Genomic DNA, 20,076 nt, shown 5'->3' on the forward strand with positions numbered 1-20,076 from the left:
ATCCTGGTTACTTTGCATAATCCACATGCCTCATTGTAAATAGTTCTCTTTGAAACTTCTTTATAACAAATTGGTAGTTCCAATGAAAACTTTTTTTCAGTGATATGGTGAAATTCACCATTTTCATAAAGTGACAGAAGTTCCAGGGATGCAGAGGCACATATAAATATGTATGGCTCGACATCAGTGAGGCTGTGTGAGAAAATATTCATTTGTCATTTGGTTAAACTGACCCTTTAATCTTACAGACTTTTGAAACTCTAATTTCTTTGGCTACATTGCCTGAATTTTGAAAAATCAAAGTAGGTCCAAGAGTGACAGCAAAGGTGTGTCCATTTCAGTTGGACTGCAATTTTGAGTAGAATATCAGAATGTTAGGAGCTTTAATAAGCCTTGATGACCACAAAAATAAACCACATAACACTACAATAAAATACATACAAAAACAATAACAGGAAAACTACTCCAACATCTCCATTCCCAGTAGTTTTCCAGAGGTCCATTTTGGTTCACCTGTTGGATCCACCTCTGTTTGACCTTTATGGAGCCTCTGAATGTGCAGCTATGAGGTGCTGCCTCATTTCTGGAGAAGGTCCGGACTGAGCTGCTCTTGGTTAGGCAGAGGTCAAGTCTGGAGCGTTTGTGTTGCAGGGCGTCTCACAGGTTCACAGAGCGGTTGAGGTCAGGAGATGATGCAGGCTGAGACGGCATCTGGCGACCAGGTGTGGCCTGGTGAACAGAGGTGTTGTCGCCACACGTGATGATTTGCTGCACAGTTTCATCTCTGCATCACACAACATCATGGAACTCAGGAAAACTCAGAGTGGTCTTTTGTCAAATGAACTTTAGATTAAGGCTTTTTAAAGATAACGAGTGGATATTGCTCTCAGTGTGGATGTCGCGTTGCCTCACTGTTTTGCTGGTTGAAGCTTCAGTCACGTTGTTTCTATCTAGCAGTAGATTTAGTGTAAAACATTTCCACATCACCCTAAAGAAAGGCAAGGCAGGTTTATTTATGAAGCACTTTATACACAGTTGTCATTCAAAGGGCTTAGAAAAATAAAGATAAAAAAAAAGAGGAATAAAAGTTCAGATCATTTTAATGAAAATATAGTTATAAGTTTAAAGTTTGAAGCCAAAATAATAAAACAAAAGCACCATGAAAATGTATTAATTAATAAGAGAGAACAGTTTTTACCTTGGTTCTAACAATGGCTATGGTTGGGGTCTGTCTTTGTTCCAAGGGGAGATGATTCCAGCTGTGGGCAGCGTGATGGCTAAAACCTTTTCTCCACATTTTGAGTCTGAATCTAGCAGCAGCATTTTGGATGAATTGCCCCTGTCTAATGGTTTTATCGGGGAAGGCAGTAAGGAGTGCATGATGGGAGGCCACACTACAAGAAATGAAAGTGTGAATGATGTTTTCAAAATTCTCCTTTATCTGTTTTTTAAGATGCCAGACTCCTGATTTTGTGACAGCTTTAATGAGGCCCCTATAATTTAAGTTCTTCATCAGTGATTCAGGCACTTACGAAAGCAGCTCAGCCTTGCTTCTAAGTTTTTCCAGTGGCGACTTGTGGTATTGCAGCAAAAAAAAAAAAAAATCCCCAGCAGCCCAACAGGAATTTCCCCTTAGACCACCATTTTTAAAGAGATGTTTGGAAAACTGTTTACAGGACAGTTCCAGCTTCAAACAGTGTCATTTATGACTCTTTCTATAATAATTTTTTTATCCGTGGACGTATTATATTTGTAAAACTTTCCACGAGCCAAGAAAAGTGATTTTAAAAATGTATGACATCATCATAACAATGTTAAAGTCTATGAGCTAAGTGGTAAGTTGTGGGCGGGACCAGTAAGAGAGACACTACTAGGCTTTATAAGTGGGCTGCATGTTGTGGAAGGAAACCCGGAAGTAGAAACTTTTTTTGCCGTGTGTGTCAGGCAAGCAGTTCCACTGAACTGAACAGGCGCCATTTTGGCGTCCAGTATCTAATTATTATAAAAGATCTATGCAATGATTTCACCATGGTACCATAACCCCTCCAATAACAAACTCCCTTAATTTTTAGATGTTTAGAGGTCTAGTGTGTACGAGTTAGTGGCATCTAGCAATGAGGTTGCAGATGGCAGCCAACTGAAACCTCTCCCATGTGCGAAGAGTGTACGAGATCTACGGTGGCTGAAGCAAAAAAGCAAACCGCCTTCACGTGAGCCTGTGTTTGGTTTGTCCCGACTGGGCTACTGTAGAAACAACATGGCAGACTCTGTGAAAGAGGACCTGCTCCATATGTAGATATAAATGTCTCATTCTAAAGTGACAAAAACACAGTGATTCTTAGTGTTAAGTGGATATACACTAATGTAAACTTCGTCATCAATATTATACTCCGTTCTGCCAGTATCCCTAAATACTACAGATCGGACCTTTAATGTTGCAGCTGGAAATTTAAACCCTCATAAATGATTACACAGAACATCTCCAAACACATTCATTTTTAATGGTTAAAGTGACGTTTGCACCCTGCCAAACACAACCTGAAATAATCCAACCAACAAAAGAAAGATGAACTTTACCTCAGATTACAAACACTTACAGTTTGGTTAGAGAAAAATGATCTATATGTGATAAATGATTAGAGGAACAGATGGGTTTTGATCAGCACTGTGACAAATGTGTTATTTTAATGGCTCAAACATCTTTAAAATTATGACCACATTAACTTTACTTTTTACTCACACACTTCACACACTAATAAGCAAAGTGTTTGCTTTGTAACACCCACAGTCTGTGGGGGTGAAGTTGTCTTCATTGATGACCAATCGTCAGTTTCTCACCTTTTTTTGACTTTGACTGTTGGTGTGGGAAGTGCATGACTGACTACCGATCACTGAACATCAAGGAGATAATTCAGCATTCAACAAATACTGTGGATAAGCAAGGGACTGTAGTCTAAGTGCTGTTTTTATTTTGTCAACAGGTTTATAATGTTCAGTTAATCATCCACACAGAGAATGGACGGATTACAAAACAGACAGTAGTGATTTTCCTTTTTATCATGTTATAAGAGAGGCATACCTCGTGTACTTTCAGGTGTTCCTGTTTGTAAAATCTGTCAGGTGATCAGAACATGTTTTTAGTAATACAACCTTTATCATAAACTTCACAAACTTCAGCTTGTAGTCTGAGGCAAAGGCTACACGATATTCAAAGAAAAAAAAAACCCATAAGATTATTTTGACAGGTACTGTGTTTGCAATATGAGTCAATTTTAGTGGGAATCCAATTTTTGCATTTAATTTTCACTGATGATGTGAATTTGCTACATGACCATGAGAAATTTCATTTTTGTAAAACATTTTCTTTTTTTCGCATGTTTGTACATCATGGCACTTGGCTCTATAAACATATAAACATATGGAAATAGGAAAAGATGAAATCTAACAATCATCACACCCTACCGGTAGATAAAATGTTATATTAAATTTATATGAACCTTAAAGGGCATGTTTTTGTGTCTAAGTGACTAATGGGAAAAATTGTTTTGAAATTGGTCCAGTATTGAGCAAGACTGCTGCAGACAGCAACCGCCAAACAGGCTGCAGTGTGGTCACGTGAGGTACTTGTGCACCATCAGTTTGCATCCACTAAAAGTGCTTGTTATGGTCACTAACAGGCTCACAAATATTGTGCCATAACTGTCTGACAACATTATGGAAAGGATCACTACAGGGATAGACCTTTTTATTAAAGATTAAGATCCTCTTTGTTTAACTAGAAACAGCCTTGAAATCACTATTGCCAAACCCACCAGACTCCATTTAAAAAAAAACCTGTGATTTTATCATTGTAAAATATGCTTCATTCAAAGTCGACAGAAGCAGCATAAAACTCACAAAGCCTCTTGGTGTGTCTTTTCCACTGTTTGAAAATCACCAACTGTGATTGAAGTTGAAATAAATCCTTGATTCACCCAGTTAGATGTGAAAATATGGTGGTCAGTTTTGTTTGTACGCCAAGTGTTATATGTGATACTGTAGCTTGTTGTGTGGCTGTCAGCTGCAGCAGTCTGTCAATACTGGACACAAAAAATTGTCTTTCTCATTGGTCACTTAGACACGAAAATGTGGGAAAAATAGCGTCCAGATTAAAAACACCAAAGTTACCCTGTAAGCCGTAAAGGAAGTTAAAGTGCATTTTTATCATGATGTTTTCTGCACCACACAGAAGCCATGTATACAACATGGGAGTGGCAATGATGAGGCATATTTGTGTTTGGAGTATCATACATGCATCTTCAACATGTTAAATTGCAGTCATTTAATTGCTTTTCCAATCATTGACTCAGCGACTCCTGACACAAAACTTAAGGTCCAGTTCAAGGAACAGACAGGATGTGTGACACAGACTGCTCTGATATGTAGTAATCTTTCATCAGCGTTGACTCGAATTTTGTTTGTATTTGTTTGGACATTTTTGTGCCTTTATTACAGATAGTAGAAGAATGAGAGAAAGTGAGGGAGAGAGATGCAACAAAGGTCCCTTTCTGGACCTGAACCTCAGATGTTGTGGTTCATGGGGTCCCAGGAGCATCTCTGTTTCCTAACTGCTGTGATCAAGTGCACACTGATAGACACATTGTCCATTCAGAACAGTTCATTTTCATTGACAACACACTGTCTTTCTCTCCGTGTTAATATCTCCACAGGGAGAGAAGCAGCACAACATATTTACATTAATAATTACAAGAATAATACTTAGTGTTATGTTTATTTCTTTAGCATGTTCTTCCATATTTGTTGTATATCTGCTTAAAATATTTGTACAGATTACTAAGAAAAATCCACAGATGACTGTCATTCAACTCATCCATTGAATTTTGAATGTTACTAATTTATTAGTTTAAACTTTAGTAGGTTCTTTTCTGTTCACTTCTTCCTGCTTCAATGTCTTTCCCCTCTACCTTTAGCTTAAATCTCATCGGTTGGCAGGAAACTTGTCTTGTTGTGTGTCATTAAGAAAAAAACACAGTGAAACTCAACACTTTCAAAGTCACCACAAGGGATGTAGTCTTCAGTCCTCCCATCATGGAATAGTTCAATCCAACCAACAGGCCCACTGAGTTTATATATTCCTAAATAACAAATTCCCTGATTATAGAAGGCCACAAAAATGGTGCTAAACAGAAACCCAAAAGGGATTCTTTGGCTTGTAATTATAGGGGAACCTGTTTTGGTACTAAATGGCACCCATCTCTAAAAAGTGCTACACAGCACCTTTGTCAGACGTACTATATAAAACCATTTAAGGTACAGCATTGTATTTAACCTGGGGGACCTTAAATAATGCCAGCTTTTACCATGGAGGAGTCAGTCTACTTCTAAATGACACTTACTTAAAATGTAAATAATTATTGATCATTTCTTACATATGTTGCCTCAATGTATTAATAATCCTGTAATGAATGCCTACTGAGCAACACAATATGCTAATTTTTCAAACCTAGAATGTTTCTGTGCGCATGCAGAAAGGTTTATAGCCATTGCTTTTATGGATTAACCTCCACAAGTACACCGTGTGCAGTCTATTTAAATGTGTTTTTATTCTTTCCCTTATAAACTACACTACACAAACAATACAGGGTAGGTTTGGAAATGAACTTTATTGTCAACCTGCCACTGTTGCTGGTGGATTCATAAATCTACCAGCCAGTCAGTAGTTTACCATTGTTTTATTGGATGGTGAGTGAAGAAAATCTGGTAGCCACTTGCATGTTTTACCAACATTTGGCTGGTGCTAATTTCCAACCCAGCTTTAAATGTTCTTTGTGAACCAGTCATGTTACATTCCAAAAGTCATGCCACAGAACCACTGAGGCACTGGCATTTTTTTTTTCCGTGCGAAGAAGGTGCTACTTCCAAATAATCATGACTTTTAACGTGTGTGACATCACATTGAGGTGATGGACTGTATCACGACTATTAGACAAAGTCTGAGCAAAGCTCTCACAGAGGGCTGTTTAATTTCTCCAAATGTTTCACTCCACCCTCCTGCAGACACATCACCAGCTCAGCACAATGCTGGGTTTTTGTGTATTCATACAACCTCAGAATTACTAATCTGCTCATATGATGCTTTAATGATTAAAGTTCTGGCAGGGTCCACTAGGATAACACCCAGTGGGGATAATCCACACACACTCAAACATCTGTAACTACGATACATTAAATGGGATGACAGTGTTACCAAAACCTTAAATATTACACTTTTATGTTAGGCCCCTTTTCTTGGTAGGGACATAAAATGCATCATTGTATTTATTCTTTATTATATTATGTATTTCTTACAGTAAATTGCAGTCCTTACACGGGTGCATAGTTAGACTCTGCAGCAAAGTTCAGCTTGAGTGCAGTGTGACCACATGATGTGGCGTCACTGCCATGGGAAAGGCATGTGATTTCTGTTGATTGGTGTCTGTGTTTACAGCAGTAACAAGTCACTCTGGGTTAGAAATGTATTTTTCCACCATGGGTCGGCGTACGCACACTAGCATGTGCGATATTTAGTGTTTAGAAGTGAGCTGAGTTTAATTTTCAGTGTCAGGTTTTTGCTAAAATCTATTCTTCTATTTTCTCTTGGCTGTTGTAGCTTTTTGTTGCCTCTTTTCAATGTCAGTGCTCCCGTTTCATCTCCACCACATGCTCTCAAAGCTGTCATGTGATCTGCATGTTTCTGATGGTCTAATAATTTCAGTCCCTCAACATTTAATTGTGAAACATGAGCACCCTCTACTGGACAAATGAGTGATGTGCAACCAAAGAGAAAACACTGCTGACATTCCCAGTACTTCACAGTTAGTGAGAGGTTATGCCCCCTCCAGTGGTGTAGTGGAGAGCATACACAGGTATATGGGACATAGCTACCTCTTTTTCTGGCCAGTGACAGTATACCCACCTATGGAATATACAGGAGGGTATACCCACCCCCACCTCTGTAACCTACCCATCTCCCTGACAGTACACCCACTTCATCATCTACCACTACACCTCTGGCCTCCTCTGTATTTCTGATGTTTGTCCCCTGTTCAACTAAGATAGAAACCTCAGATATGTTTTAGAAAATATTATTTGAGTTTTCTTCAGCATTTCCAAAAGAAGTCTAGTCAATACAGTCATATGATAAAAAAGCCACAACCACAATGTTTCACTATATTTTAAGTGGCTTTTTTAAGTCATGTGCTGCTGGAGTATAAACCCACTCAGTGTGTTGCCCTCTGGTGATATAAGCCATGAAAACAAACATACATATTCTCCCTCTCAACCTCATGTGACTTTGTCTCAAAACACCAAGCAAGTATGAGCCAACAACTCAGCCTCACATACACAAACTCTCCAACTTGGGCCTTAAACAGTGAGATCATGTTTCAATTTATCCTTACAGTCAATCGTTTCTGAAGTAAAATCCCCTGTAAACTACAGAGGCAGAGCAAAGTATATTTTTGGACTCATGATGTCATGAAAGGACTAATGATAGCTTCCCCTTTACAAGTTAATATGAGACTGACCCCATTGTGTAGCCTTGATGTGTGTCCTTCATTGTGCCCTCTAGTGGCTGAATCCAAATGTGCAGACTTCAACACACTTGGGGACTTTGGTTGCACTTTCCAGGGAAGTCTGCGAGCGCTGAGGGCTGTTTCAGTCCACAGTTCATCCAGTCCACAAGGGGCCTCCAGCAGACTTTTTGAACACTTCGAGAGAGTTTGCTTGGGGTGCAGACATAACCAGACTTAAATAATTTAATTACCCACTGTTCATCTCAATACGGACGTGACGTTGTAGTTTTTTTTCAAGTGCTGACTAAAAACATAAAACAAACGTGTTATTATGAATGTGTTGAACCAGTATTGTATTTGAGCACAGAAATAATATTCAACCACATCATGATACATAGACATGTAGTAATTAGTAATAATGTGTGTGTGTGTGTGTGTGTGTGAAGGTTACTGCAGGCTAGTATCACCAGTGAAAGTGAAAGCCAACCCAGGATTCACTCTCTGTTTAGAACAAGCTTTATCTGCTTGGAGTTTTGCCACATTACATTTGCATTTTTTTCCTGCACTGTGTCCGTGATTTTTGTAGCTTCCTTTTATATGCATGTTGCTTACAGTCTGTCAGCTGATCGCTACCTTTTTATAAAGTCCCGATTTCACCTGCACACTGTCCCCAGAAATGTCCTGAACACAGTAAAACGAAGAAATTAAGGAAATGCAGGCAGAGGGTAGAGTCTCTGCAGATAAATACACTGCCACCCACATGGACAACCATTCACGTTCACATTCACACCTACGGCCAATTTAGAGTCGCAAGTTAATTGGTGACTCTAAATTGGCCGTAGGTGTGAATTTAGTGTGAATTTCCGGAGGAAGCCGGAGTACCCGGAGAAAACCCACCCCGACACGGGGAGAACATGTAAGCTCTGCACAGAGGGGCTCCCCACCCGGGGTTCAAATCAGGAATCCTCTTACTGTGAGGCAACAATGCTAACCACTGCACCACCGTGTATTTTGTATCAGTCTATACTTTTTTTCTTTTTTTTTTTTTTTTTTGAGAAAATTCTGCATGCTACACCCGTAAAGCTAGATCTGATACAACAGTGCCCGATGCTACAGAGCACCGCCGGTGACACATGATTTTCAAATTATAGAAAAGAGCTTTGGTTCTCACCTTGGAACAAGGATGTTGCATTTCATAAATACTGAACTATCGAGTATAAAGTTAAAGATGTACTTTGTGGATCATTTTGTCTAGAGTGTATTATTAGCCACGCTGTCTGAGCAGCTCTATGGATGGCAGTGTCACTCTGTTGGTCAGCGACTTCACTATTTTGGTCCTGACTGAAATATCTCAACAACTGTCAGATGGATTATCACATGTTTGCACATCAGCGGTTTTTAGATGAAACCCACTGACTCTGATGATCCTCTGACCTTTCCTCTGGTTCAGCCATGAGATTGTCATTTTTTATTTTTAATGAAATGTCTTGACAACTGTTGGGTGGATTGCCATGAAACTTGGTTCACACATGTTCCTCTCAGGATGAGGTATGACTCTTCAGCCTTTTATCTAATGCCATCATCAGGTTGACCTAAGCTGGGAGAGTGGTGGTTTAATTTAGTTTAGTTTGGTCATTTTCTTACTTATATTACTCAGATACACACAAGAAAAGTGACTAACCAAAGTAAGTTTATGCTGACGAAGAAGGTGAAGGCTGAACCCTGTACCCAGGGCGTAAAATTAACCCCCGCCAATCGCCAATGTCGGGTAAAAAATGAGTTTGGCGTGTAAAACAAAAACACACATCCACCAGTGGCCGATGGAAAATTTTGAATTGCATGTGGGTTTTTTATGTGCTTTGACCATTTCTGCCAGCTGTGTCATACTATTTTGACCCTCGCAGCTTATTGTACGTGTGCCAGGAAGGCATGACGTCAGCTACCGGAACTCTGGGCATTCTGTGGTAACTTCTGAGCAAGATGTGGCGACACATTTCTGCCGTGAAGCCACCACCAGAAAAGAGGATAAACAAAGATGAACATGTTGGACTTGGACAAGAAGAACAGACAGTTAAACAAATGTCGCACAGCATTTTGTTGAAAAACGGAAACTAGACGAGGCTGGCCAGCCTCGGTCATGGCTGACCTACGACCTGCACACCAACACGATGAGCTGCAGCCTTTGCTGCAAGCACGCCAAAGAAACACAGAGGACAGGGTTGGATTTTACTAAAGTTGGATTTTCATACTAAAAACGTAAGGTAATTATTTTTCATCAAACAAGGCATGATTTTTTTATTTGGCTGGTGAAAAATATGTTTGGCCAGTAAATTTTTGGAGGTCACTAGCCAATGGCAGATGAGGTAAAAAGTTAATTTTACACCCTGCCTGTACCTATTGCACCTACCTTTTTAACATTAATACGAATTTCTGAGAACTTCCTGATCTGTTGAAGAACTGAGTTGACCCAGATCTGCTTCACAAAATACTTTCAGGTTCAGATAATTTTGAATTTTTCTGATAAAAATAAGACATTCTCAGCATGTCACCTGTTCATAAATTGTGGTCAGTGCTGGTACAAGGAAGTATGTTCACACGTGCAAACACCTGAGCAATGCAGACCAAAAGCAAGAGAAGTGACGACCTTGTGGTCCATCTGTTGAAACATTGATGCAGAGTACTTTTCTCCATTTGCCCATGTATTCATACTCCACAAATCTGCTCATGTTTAAGTGCAAATGAAATATATTAACATCTCATCTGAGATTTCAGTTATGTAACCAGAGCCGTTATTAACTCCACAAACCTGTTCACAATATCAGTAGATTTTCCGAAAGCCAAAGATATCATTTAATAATTGGGAAATTAATTACAGACAGTAAGTTATAATAACACTACACACAGTAGTGCATAATACTGTTTGTAAATTGTTTCTTAGGTTTTCAAAGTGATAAATTCAGTCAGTATAATCTTGTTTATTCAGAGACAACAAATGTTCTTTCTCTCATGGTCTGATGAATGAACTAGCAGTGTGGTGTGTCTGTTGCTGTAATATATCACATACAGTGAGGCTGTGCTCATATTTTCTCTCCAGCTGTGTTTTCATGACTGCAACATGTTCCTGCATTTGGGACTAAGCCTTCAATTAGAAACAGGATGCTGAATGAGCCTCGTGGGGGGAAGTATATTCTCATAGATCATATTAGTTTGCCTGACAGCTGAGGTTATGACACCAGTGGTCATTGTTTACTGGTGTTTCTTCAGTGATTATGAATTGTGTGTATACAGTGTGTTGAAGGGTACAAGAATAACCATGTCTATCGTTAATAGGTTTTGTCTCATATGGAGGGATCAGTTGGAAGTGTATAACATTATTTATTGAGGTTAGCAACACAGAAAGGTTTTTGGGTTTAGACCCCATTAGTGTGAAACGTCTTCATTAGGCCTATATGAAGATTCGAGTTAGAACGGGATCCAGTCGAGATGCTGGTAATGGTGGAGTCAAGCCAGCAGGTGGTTGATGAAAACTCTCAGGTGAATCACCTGGAGGTAGCGGTGGAGATGGTGGGGTACACAGTAGTAGGTCTGACAGACAGAACGACAGACTTGTTGTGATATTTAAAGAATAGCATCCAAGGAATGATTGGACCCGAGAGAGGTCACTGGCTAGATGTGGTGACGTCAGTGAAGATTACAGTGAGAGGAAACAGCAGAAATAACCCACAGAGGGATAAAGACAAAATGTGTAAGAAACAAATATTTGCCTGAGTGCTTTGAACTCCTCGAGTTAAAAAAAACCCATCAATTCAGAGCGGAAAAGCACCTCATGTCATCTTTTTCTTGTCATCTTTTTCCCCATTGTTCAATCGGATGATTTGAGAGGCGGGCCTTCTGTGGTGGTCACGACAACAAGTTTACAGTTGGTAAACAATGGAGGAAAAACCAGTGGTAGCAGTTGCTGGATACCCAGAGCTATACAGCCCAACAGTAGACAGCAGGTTGTCAAACTGCCCCAGAGGCATCCTGAAATATGCCTGGAAAGGGCCATCATGGAGGCGAAGCTCCTGGACCAACTGGTGGTACTCCCCGTGATCCAGGGTCTCATGTACCCACACAGATCTCTGTTTCCCTGTGCCCAGCAAACTATTTACTGACAGCCTCTCACCCTCAACCAGAGCTACAGCAAGTACCCTCTGCCTCAACATTTTAGTAAATAGCTACTAATTACAGTGAAATAAACTAAATAAATAGCTGGATTACACGGAAGGGTTACGGTAGGGAGGTGATGGTGTGGTCGCCTAGCAACAATAAAAAGATGCACCAAGCATTTTTTATTAGTGGCATTCAGTTTTTTTTAAAAAAAGGCAGCCAGGTGCACCTTGCATTTTGGAACCTACAAAATGCTTTCTCTGTGGTCGGGGCCTTAGGGTGCATCTGAAATTAGCAGAGGTGCACTAGTGGCTACAACGTGGGCTGGAAACAGCTATGGAAATAGTGGAGAATATAAAATATAAATAATTTATTTCACTCAAACACTCTAACCAAAATCTGCGCTGAAAATAGTAAATCAGTCTGCATTGATCTTTGAATTAATGTGGATGATTCTCACAGTATCTTTATACTGTATAAAAAGCTTCTCCAGTTCATGAAATCTGCAGCATCTGAAGGCAGCAGGATTGATATGTTGAATTTGCAGCCTCTGAGTCGTGCTGTGCCAGAGTGCAGTGCTGTCACGCACCGCTGTTCACTGTGCTTAATCGCCTGAAAACAACACAAGGCTACAATATAACCATACAGAACTCTCACTTATCAGACTGGTCGGTTCTAACTCTTTTCTTTGAAGGAGACATCCTGTTCATCACAGTCTCTTTCCTAACTTTCTTTCAAACTTGGCGTTTCAAGTTTTATCCGTGAAACACATTGCAGTGCCAGTAAAAGCTTTGTGTTTGGTGGCACAGCTGTTTCAGAGCTATAAGACCAGTGATGTGACAGGCTGAGAGAGTATTTAATAATCACCACACCCACTGATTGATATTCACCTTCATCCAGCCCTTTCTGCACATACATGAACCAACATAGAAGGTGCACATGGAAATGCCCACACAGTTTGTGTGCCTATTATACAGATTTAAACTGAGGATGTAAAATAGTAAATAGTATATTAGTAATATAAAATAGTAGTTTAGGGTGCAGTGCATTAGTTTACATCCCCATAGAACCCGCCCTGGGAAAAAAGATCCTCCTTATTGAAGCTTCATCATAAATACATTAAATAAAGAAATTGCATGTCATCCTGTGAGGACTGCGTGAATATAAATTATTTTTATGACTTGTTGGATTGATCCATATAGTAATTAAAAGGGGATTTTCTTGATTGTACGGTTATCTACCATAGTTTCATAGGTATGTGTGTTCTGAACGATCATTGACCGATGAAGGAAAATGAAAAAGAGAGCATCATACCTTGAATCACACAAATGCTTGTTTCACACACACACACACGCTTATTATTTTAAAACACGACCACATTTTCTATCCAACAGGATCATATAGTTAGTCATAGCACAACTTTTCAAGCACCAACATTTGACAACATTACAAAAACTGCATCACTGTTCATGTTTTCAGTTCAATTCAGTAGACAGTATGAAATCCATTGCTTTTTTAAATTCAGTTTTCTTTTATTACTTTTACTCTTTTACAGTGTTGAATGTTTGCATTTTTGGCAACATACTACATGAAAGTGACTTCATCATCTTTAATTTATAGATGCACAATGTAACAAAATAGTAAGTCACATATTTGCTGCAGTAAAAGCTTCATCAGCAACACGAAATTGCTGCTAGTGATCAAGAACAACAACATCCAATAAACATGACCTTTGGACATAGATTAAACAAATACAGCAAAAAGCACAGAAGGGAAAAACACAAAAATGCACAGTCCTGTTCTAATCTAAGTGACCTCCTCTGTGTTGTTCTGTATCCATTTTTAACAAAATCCAAAAAGTCCCCTGTTTTGATTTAGAAGTGTCCATGTGATTCAAAGAACTTCAACACCTGGCCATGTCTCAGACTGAGATTGGAATCAGCTGTGGTCGGTCTATTTAACACAAGTTATACCAGATATTTCTCAGTGATTTTTCAATCAAACATGATTAACAGCTGTTTCAGTATAGCTTTTGAGCTGCTGTTGAACATTAGGTTTTCATTTCTGGCATGCTGCGTGCAAGCATTTGTAAATAAGACAAGAAAGATCCATAATTTTGGTATCAGGTAAGCTTGCATGTAAAAAAAAAAAAGGGAAAAAAAACATTTTAGAAATGTGTTGATTATATGCATATTCTGTGAAAACAACATAAATTGTGTAAATGGTATTGTCCATACTGTCCCAATGTTGTGCTAATTGACCTTTCACTATGCCCCGCCCCTTTGTTATGATCTGACAAGCTGTCGTAGTAACCATGGAGCCCACACTGTAACTAACTGCACTCCCTGAAGAAATATTATCATATTATTGTAAAAATGAAAGAGTGATTCCAGAGAGAAGCAGACAGAGGGGTCTACAGTCTGTGTTTGAAGGATATATCCAGGATGTCAAACTGACTCAGCAGCAACAACAGGTTAAAAAGACAAAGATGGTTAGAAGCTAAAGCCGAACTATAGGCTACAGATCACAGTGTCAAAGTGAACCACCACATCACTGCAGATCGACACATTAGACAATGAATATAAAGGGAAACTTTGCTGATATTGAACCAGCTGTGTGGCATCACAGTGCGTGCAGATGAACGGTGTTTGGCTCCGCCCCTGTGCTGCTGCCAGCACCCAGACCTCCACTGCTGGACTGTCAGGAAGCTCCAAGGGAAGGAAAACAACATTCATCTGTGCACAGTGTGATGACACACAGCTGCACAGCTTTGTTTCACTGTTATAATCATTAAAAAGCCAAAGCATACATTCAGTAGGCTATATCTTCAGTAGCTAGCTAGCTAACCCTACACTTTTCAGGGTTTGATTTTGGTTTTGGAACAGGGAAGAAACGTATATCTTTTTCCAACCTCTCCAGGTAACGAGTATCATTAATACACGACGTGCCCCAGACACAACATTTAGCTCCAAATCCACAAAACCAGCCTGAAAATGAAAGAATTCTAAAACGAATGCATTAGAGTCAATGAGGCACAGCTGTGTTGTTGTCTGACCCTGGTTTGAGCTGGCCAGATGCTGCATTATGACTGACCAGTCTTCGTCCGAGTGTGACAAAGCGAAGGGTCAGGGTTAGCTGGATTCTTTGCTTTGATTTTTCGCCTTACACCAGTTCTGATCATCCCTGAAACAGACAGCAGATCACATCTATCAGTATATTTTTTTCATATTCTTGCAGTCTTCTTCGTACAAATACAAATGATCAACTGCTGCCATATTTATCAGAAATTTGAAAGCTACACAAACTGTTCGCCTGTGTGGATTGAATTACAGTCAGTAATAGATGAGAAATGTGCATTCACAGGACTTTAATTATTATAACTCAACATACTGGCTCTGTCTCAGTAATCCCCTATTAGATTCATTCATCATTCATTTTATATCCTCCAAAATGGCACTGATGAAAAAAGTCTTACAGAACACCAGCAGAGTGTAGAAGGGCATAACTGAGCAGGTGAATGTTGTCACATCCTCCCAGAGAGCTGTGCAGGAAGATTAACTTTAGTGGTATTTCAAAACTGAAGGTCACAGGAGGAGACCAGGGATAACTGCTGGTGTGCTTTCGCAAACCAAACATTTGTGCCTTCACTGTGGATGTGTTCCTCTCTGAGATTGTTTCTTATGATGATAATGATTTCACATGCTACCCCGGAAACTCTTCACTGAGTGGTAGTCTGTCAGATGATTGAAAAAGCACCTATAGCAAATTATATTCTTTATAATATTAGGCAGGCTAGTTTTATCAATGGGAGTGATTTAAAAGATGTTTGAAAGGTCATAACAATTGATTTAAGAAATGAAGGGAGTTTTCACACCTCTAAGTGGACTTAAAGCAGTTACTCAGTAGTTTTTCTGAAGTTCACAAAGTACTCCAGGTTCGCTTTGCTCTTTGCCAATGTATTCAGCCCTCTAGATCACATGCTGTTGCACTGGGACGCTTGTAAAAAACAGACCAAACCACGTCGGCCTGTAATGCTAGCAAGGACCCAGGACGACGAGTAGTTTGATCCACAGAAGATGCTGCATGTCTCCAGAAGTGGAATGTAGAATACATCAAATGGCAGCAGTTTACAGCAGGGGTTCCCAACTGGTCCAGCCACAGGGTCCAGATTTCTCCTTAGTCATTAGTTCAAGGTCCACACAGTCTAATACAGTCAGCGTCATACTTGCATTTGGCCGTGTCATGGAGCTGTTTGCTGTGTCTGTCAAGTAGCTGTCTGTTAGTCACTCTACAGCAGAAAACAGCACTTCATAATAAATCATCTGTGCTGGAAATTTCCTCTACTTACAAATAAAGTGGGGTTTTTTTGTTTTGTTTTTTACAAACTTGACACATTTGCGAGTCCCTTGCAGTCCATTCAGAATGGCCACTCTGATGAACCTTGACACCCTGATGAAAACTCTAGTCGAAACACGTTGGTTATCTATGTATTACTAAAGGATTTCTAACTACAGTCAGAGTGCCTTGGAGCATTTCTGGACTGCCTGCCTGTACTATGGACTTATACACTGAGTGAGCTGGCCAGTCTTTGTGTTTTATCTTTTAAGTCACTCTTTGCCCCATCCTTAAGAGCACCTGATCTTTTTTTTTTTTTTTTACAACTAACTACACAGAGCCTTCACCCAGTGCAGCACTCCCTATTTTTTCCTCCTTATTCACATATGTTTGCAGATGGAAAATATAAAATTTCTCAACTGATCATAATTCCAAACACAGAGCAACTTTACTCATCATATTTGAAATAAACATTTAACAGCAACAGATAACATTAACTTGTATTGTCATGTAGTGTTATGTGTTAGTCCTGAGGGGTGTACCATGAAGTGAGTTTGACACAGACAGGTTTTCTTTGCCTTACAAACTGTGCCTGTAACTGTGGTTATAGATAACTGGTACCATGAAGCTGGTTATCAACTTGCTTCGTTAACCCAGGGTTTCACACACAGAGAAACAGAGCCCCATTAACATTAACTCATTTACTGTGTTGAAGGAGATTTTACAGTGGTACAAGTTTCCATCAGTCATCAGTCAGAGGTACCTTAAGTTTTACCTTGCTTTGGTTGCTAAGGTCTTTTGTGCAACGGTCTATGGATTCCTTAAGTATAAGACCAAGACAAGGAGAAAACCATAAATACTCAAGTGAACATTTTCATTTTAGATTATAGATTGACGCTGTTTCCAAAGTAGTTTATTAGTGGAAGGTGCTTAAAAGCTGATTTCATGCTGCCACTCAGAACAAAACTAGTCCCAACCAGGTTAGATGTGCAGCACAAGTTACTATGGTGATCTAGCCAGGTTAAGAGAGAGCCATCTTTGTGACACAGAAAACTCTGGCCTTAGACTCAACATACCTCACTAACCAACTTATCTCACTTTGTGGTACACCACTCTGGTTCATTTTAGGTGGGGAAAAGCAAATATTTGTTTTTATTTTAGACAGCAGATTTGATCAGTTTTTTAAGTTTCAGCTGAGTTTCATATCTTGTGAAATGTTGATTTACATTATAGTTAATAGATAGTTCTTCATGTTCCTAAAATGCCCTGCTCTCTTTTTTTCTAACAGCTATCGAGGACAGTAAACAGGAGGAGGCTGAAACTGAGTCTGTTGCTCCTTCATCACAACCTCCAGAGGACACCTCGACAGATGCTGCTCCCTCTTCCCTGACTATCACTGAGCCAGCCCCACCACAGAGCCACTCTCAAGAAAAAGCAAAGGAGCCAATCAGCAGTGGAGTGTCCAAGCAGCAGTCTGCAGAATCAAATTCCTCTGTTCCACCCAACCCACCAAAATCTAGTTTTTCTCCCGCTGCACAATCCCCATCCACCTCAGCTCCCAGACATCATGAAACAGGGGCCCTTATGGTCACTAAGACCACATACGTCATCCCAAAGAAGCAGCCTGGACCCCAGCCTCCGTCCAGCCATGTGTCTGCCTCAGCATCAGGCCAGAAGTCTTCCTCAGCCCCCACACTGCTGAATGAAACCAGAAATCTGCTGGTGCCGCCTGCACCCAGTGCTCCCTCCTCCAGACCCTCTCAGCCCAATAACCAGGTCAGACAGAGCATCCAGCGCTCCCTCACTAGCATCCTATTCAAAAGGTGAGTTTTACAGACTTGCATGAAAATTATATATGTACTATACTCTAAATAACTTCAAAATGGGCCCTATGAAAGGTTAAAGTCATGGGGAAAGGAGCCAAAACAATAAATGCCAGTGGTTTTAAACATTTATAAGAACATGGACATGACTTTTGATAAACATGCAGTAACATACAACCTACATCATACAGGGGAAGATACACCATAAATTCACCAACATTTATTTCATTTTCAGGTTTTAATTTTTACAGTGTGTCATGACTGGATTCCCTAAAAACTAAAGAAACTCCCTTTTTCACTGGGGGCCGTACCTTATGTCCTGCTTCACACACGATAGACTCCAGGCACACATTTGGGGCTTTTGCACTTTTACCACAATTAAAATGTAAAAATAGCTTAGTATATTACAGCGGTGATGCACAGTAAGTTTGTCTACTAACTAACTGCCTTTTCATTTGTCAAGGGTGTGTGATTGTGAAGATTTGGATTTGTCTGAGAGTGAAGTTGCAAAGCTTGTCGCGAGCATTGAGATGGAGATGTTCGACATATTTCGCAACACAGACAGCAAATACATGAACAAGTACAGAACTATCATGTTCAACCTGAAAGACCCAAGAAACAAGGTTCGTCTAAAGCTAAAACCCATTTCTGTTTTTTTTTTTACCACACATTTGAATACTATTAGCAATATTGCAGAAATTTGTGAAGTGTTTTAGTTAAACTCATAGTTAATGACATTTTAAGTGAACCGACAGTTCAGTTATGGGTTCTCTGTAGGGCTTGTTGTATCAGGTTGTACGAGGAGAGATCAAACCCTTCAGACTGGCCAGGATGAGCCAGAAGGATATGCAGGCTATCAAAGCATCAGAGCCAAGTCCAAAAGAAACAACAGAGGTACGTGTAAGATATATTAAGCACAAAAACCAAGACAAATTCAGATATTATGCCTGACCTTGAAAGGTCATGCAGTGTTTGTGTCAGAAGTAATTATCTTCTTCCATTGCTTGTGTGTATCTAGGGTAAAGATGCAGCTCCTAAAATGACAAGTTTGCTGCAGAAGCCAGAAGCAGTGAAGGTCGATTTGCCCAGTTTGATTCCCCAAAGACCCAGTCGAAGCACGGTGTGTACTTGCCTCATTTTCTTTCAATTGGTGGAATTTAAATTTTGTTTCTGGGTAAAGGCTGATTGTGTGTTTGTGTCTGCACAGGTTGCTCCCCAGGAACAGAAGAAAAGTCTTCCTGCACCTGCTCTTAAGACCAGAACAAGCCAGCCAAGCCAGCCAAGCCAGGACAATGCTCTGCCAGATATTCTTGCCTGCATGCTGAAGGACACAACATCAGAGCACAAAGCTCATCTCTTTGACCTGAAATGCAAGATATGCACAGGTGAATTAAAAAGATGTTTTACAATTGATGTGTAATACCTTGTAGACATTCTTATCCAATGACCACCTATTATAATTTTTAGTTTTTTAAAATACATTATTTCTTCCCAAAGGCCAAATACTACCTGGAGAAGAGGAGGAACCCATGAAGAAAAAACCCAGAGTTTGTGAAACAAAAGAAAAACATGAACCCTTTTGGAAAAAGTCTGCAGGAGATGACTCCCCACTGCGGGCACCACCTGACTCACCTGATATGGATTCTCCAACATCATCCCTAATGGATCCTACATCCCGCCTTATCATTGACGCTCCACCTTTGACTATAGTTGAATCCCCTGCTTCCCCTGTAATGGACTCCCCAGCCTCTCCTATGTTAGAGTCTCCAGCTTCCCCTGTCATGGAGTCCCCTGCGTCCCCAACTCAGGACAATTGTAAAAGTACTACACGAAAAAGAGCATACACACCAGTTGTGATTCCAGCTGTCTCAACAGTAACCATCACAAGGCGTGATCCCCGCACTGCAGCAAGCCGCTTCTCTGCTCCGTCTAGTGGCACCTCGGGTCCCAGCAACACAACTTCTAACCAATTAGTCCCTTATGCTCCTCTTAAAGACACTATTTCTGCACTGCCCTCACCACCAGCCCCTTCACGACCACCAACGAAACCATTACCTAAATCTATCTTAATGAAGCCATCTTCCTCTGCAGATCCCAGACTCTTTGGCACATCCTCAAGGTATTTCAAGAACTGTAGACTGGAATAACTGTTTCATTCTGTTTAGTTGCTATATCAGCATAATGTGTGGATGTGATTGTCATCGTGCTGTTGTGTT

The 20,076-nt window shown here is 40.1% G+C and overlaps 1 protein-coding gene across 1 annotated transcript in view; it reads left to right on the forward strand.

Moving 5' to 3' along the window:
- The window catches only part of LOC117258730 (uncharacterized), a 40,564-nt gene that overhangs the window by 11,018 nt on the left and 9,470 nt on the right, over positions 1–20,076 (forward strand). The window contains exons 8-13 of the mRNA XM_033629842.2: positions 17,326–17,860; positions 18,324–18,483; positions 18,638–18,754; positions 18,879–18,980; positions 19,068–19,245; positions 19,358–19,979. Coding sequence (XP_033485733.2) covers positions 17,326–17,860; positions 18,324–18,483; positions 18,638–18,754; positions 18,879–18,980; positions 19,068–19,245; positions 19,358–19,979 — 1,714 coding nt within the window. The remainder of the gene's footprint in view (positions 1–17,325; positions 17,861–18,323; positions 18,484–18,637; positions 18,755–18,878; positions 18,981–19,067; positions 19,246–19,357; positions 19,980–20,076) is intronic.

The sequence above is a fragment of the Epinephelus lanceolatus genome, chromosome 8 (genome assembly GCF_041903045.1).
Source record: "Epinephelus lanceolatus isolate andai-2023 chromosome 8, ASM4190304v1, whole genome shotgun sequence".
Taxonomy (NCBI): Eukaryota; Metazoa; Chordata; class Actinopteri; order Perciformes; family Serranidae; genus Epinephelus; species Epinephelus lanceolatus.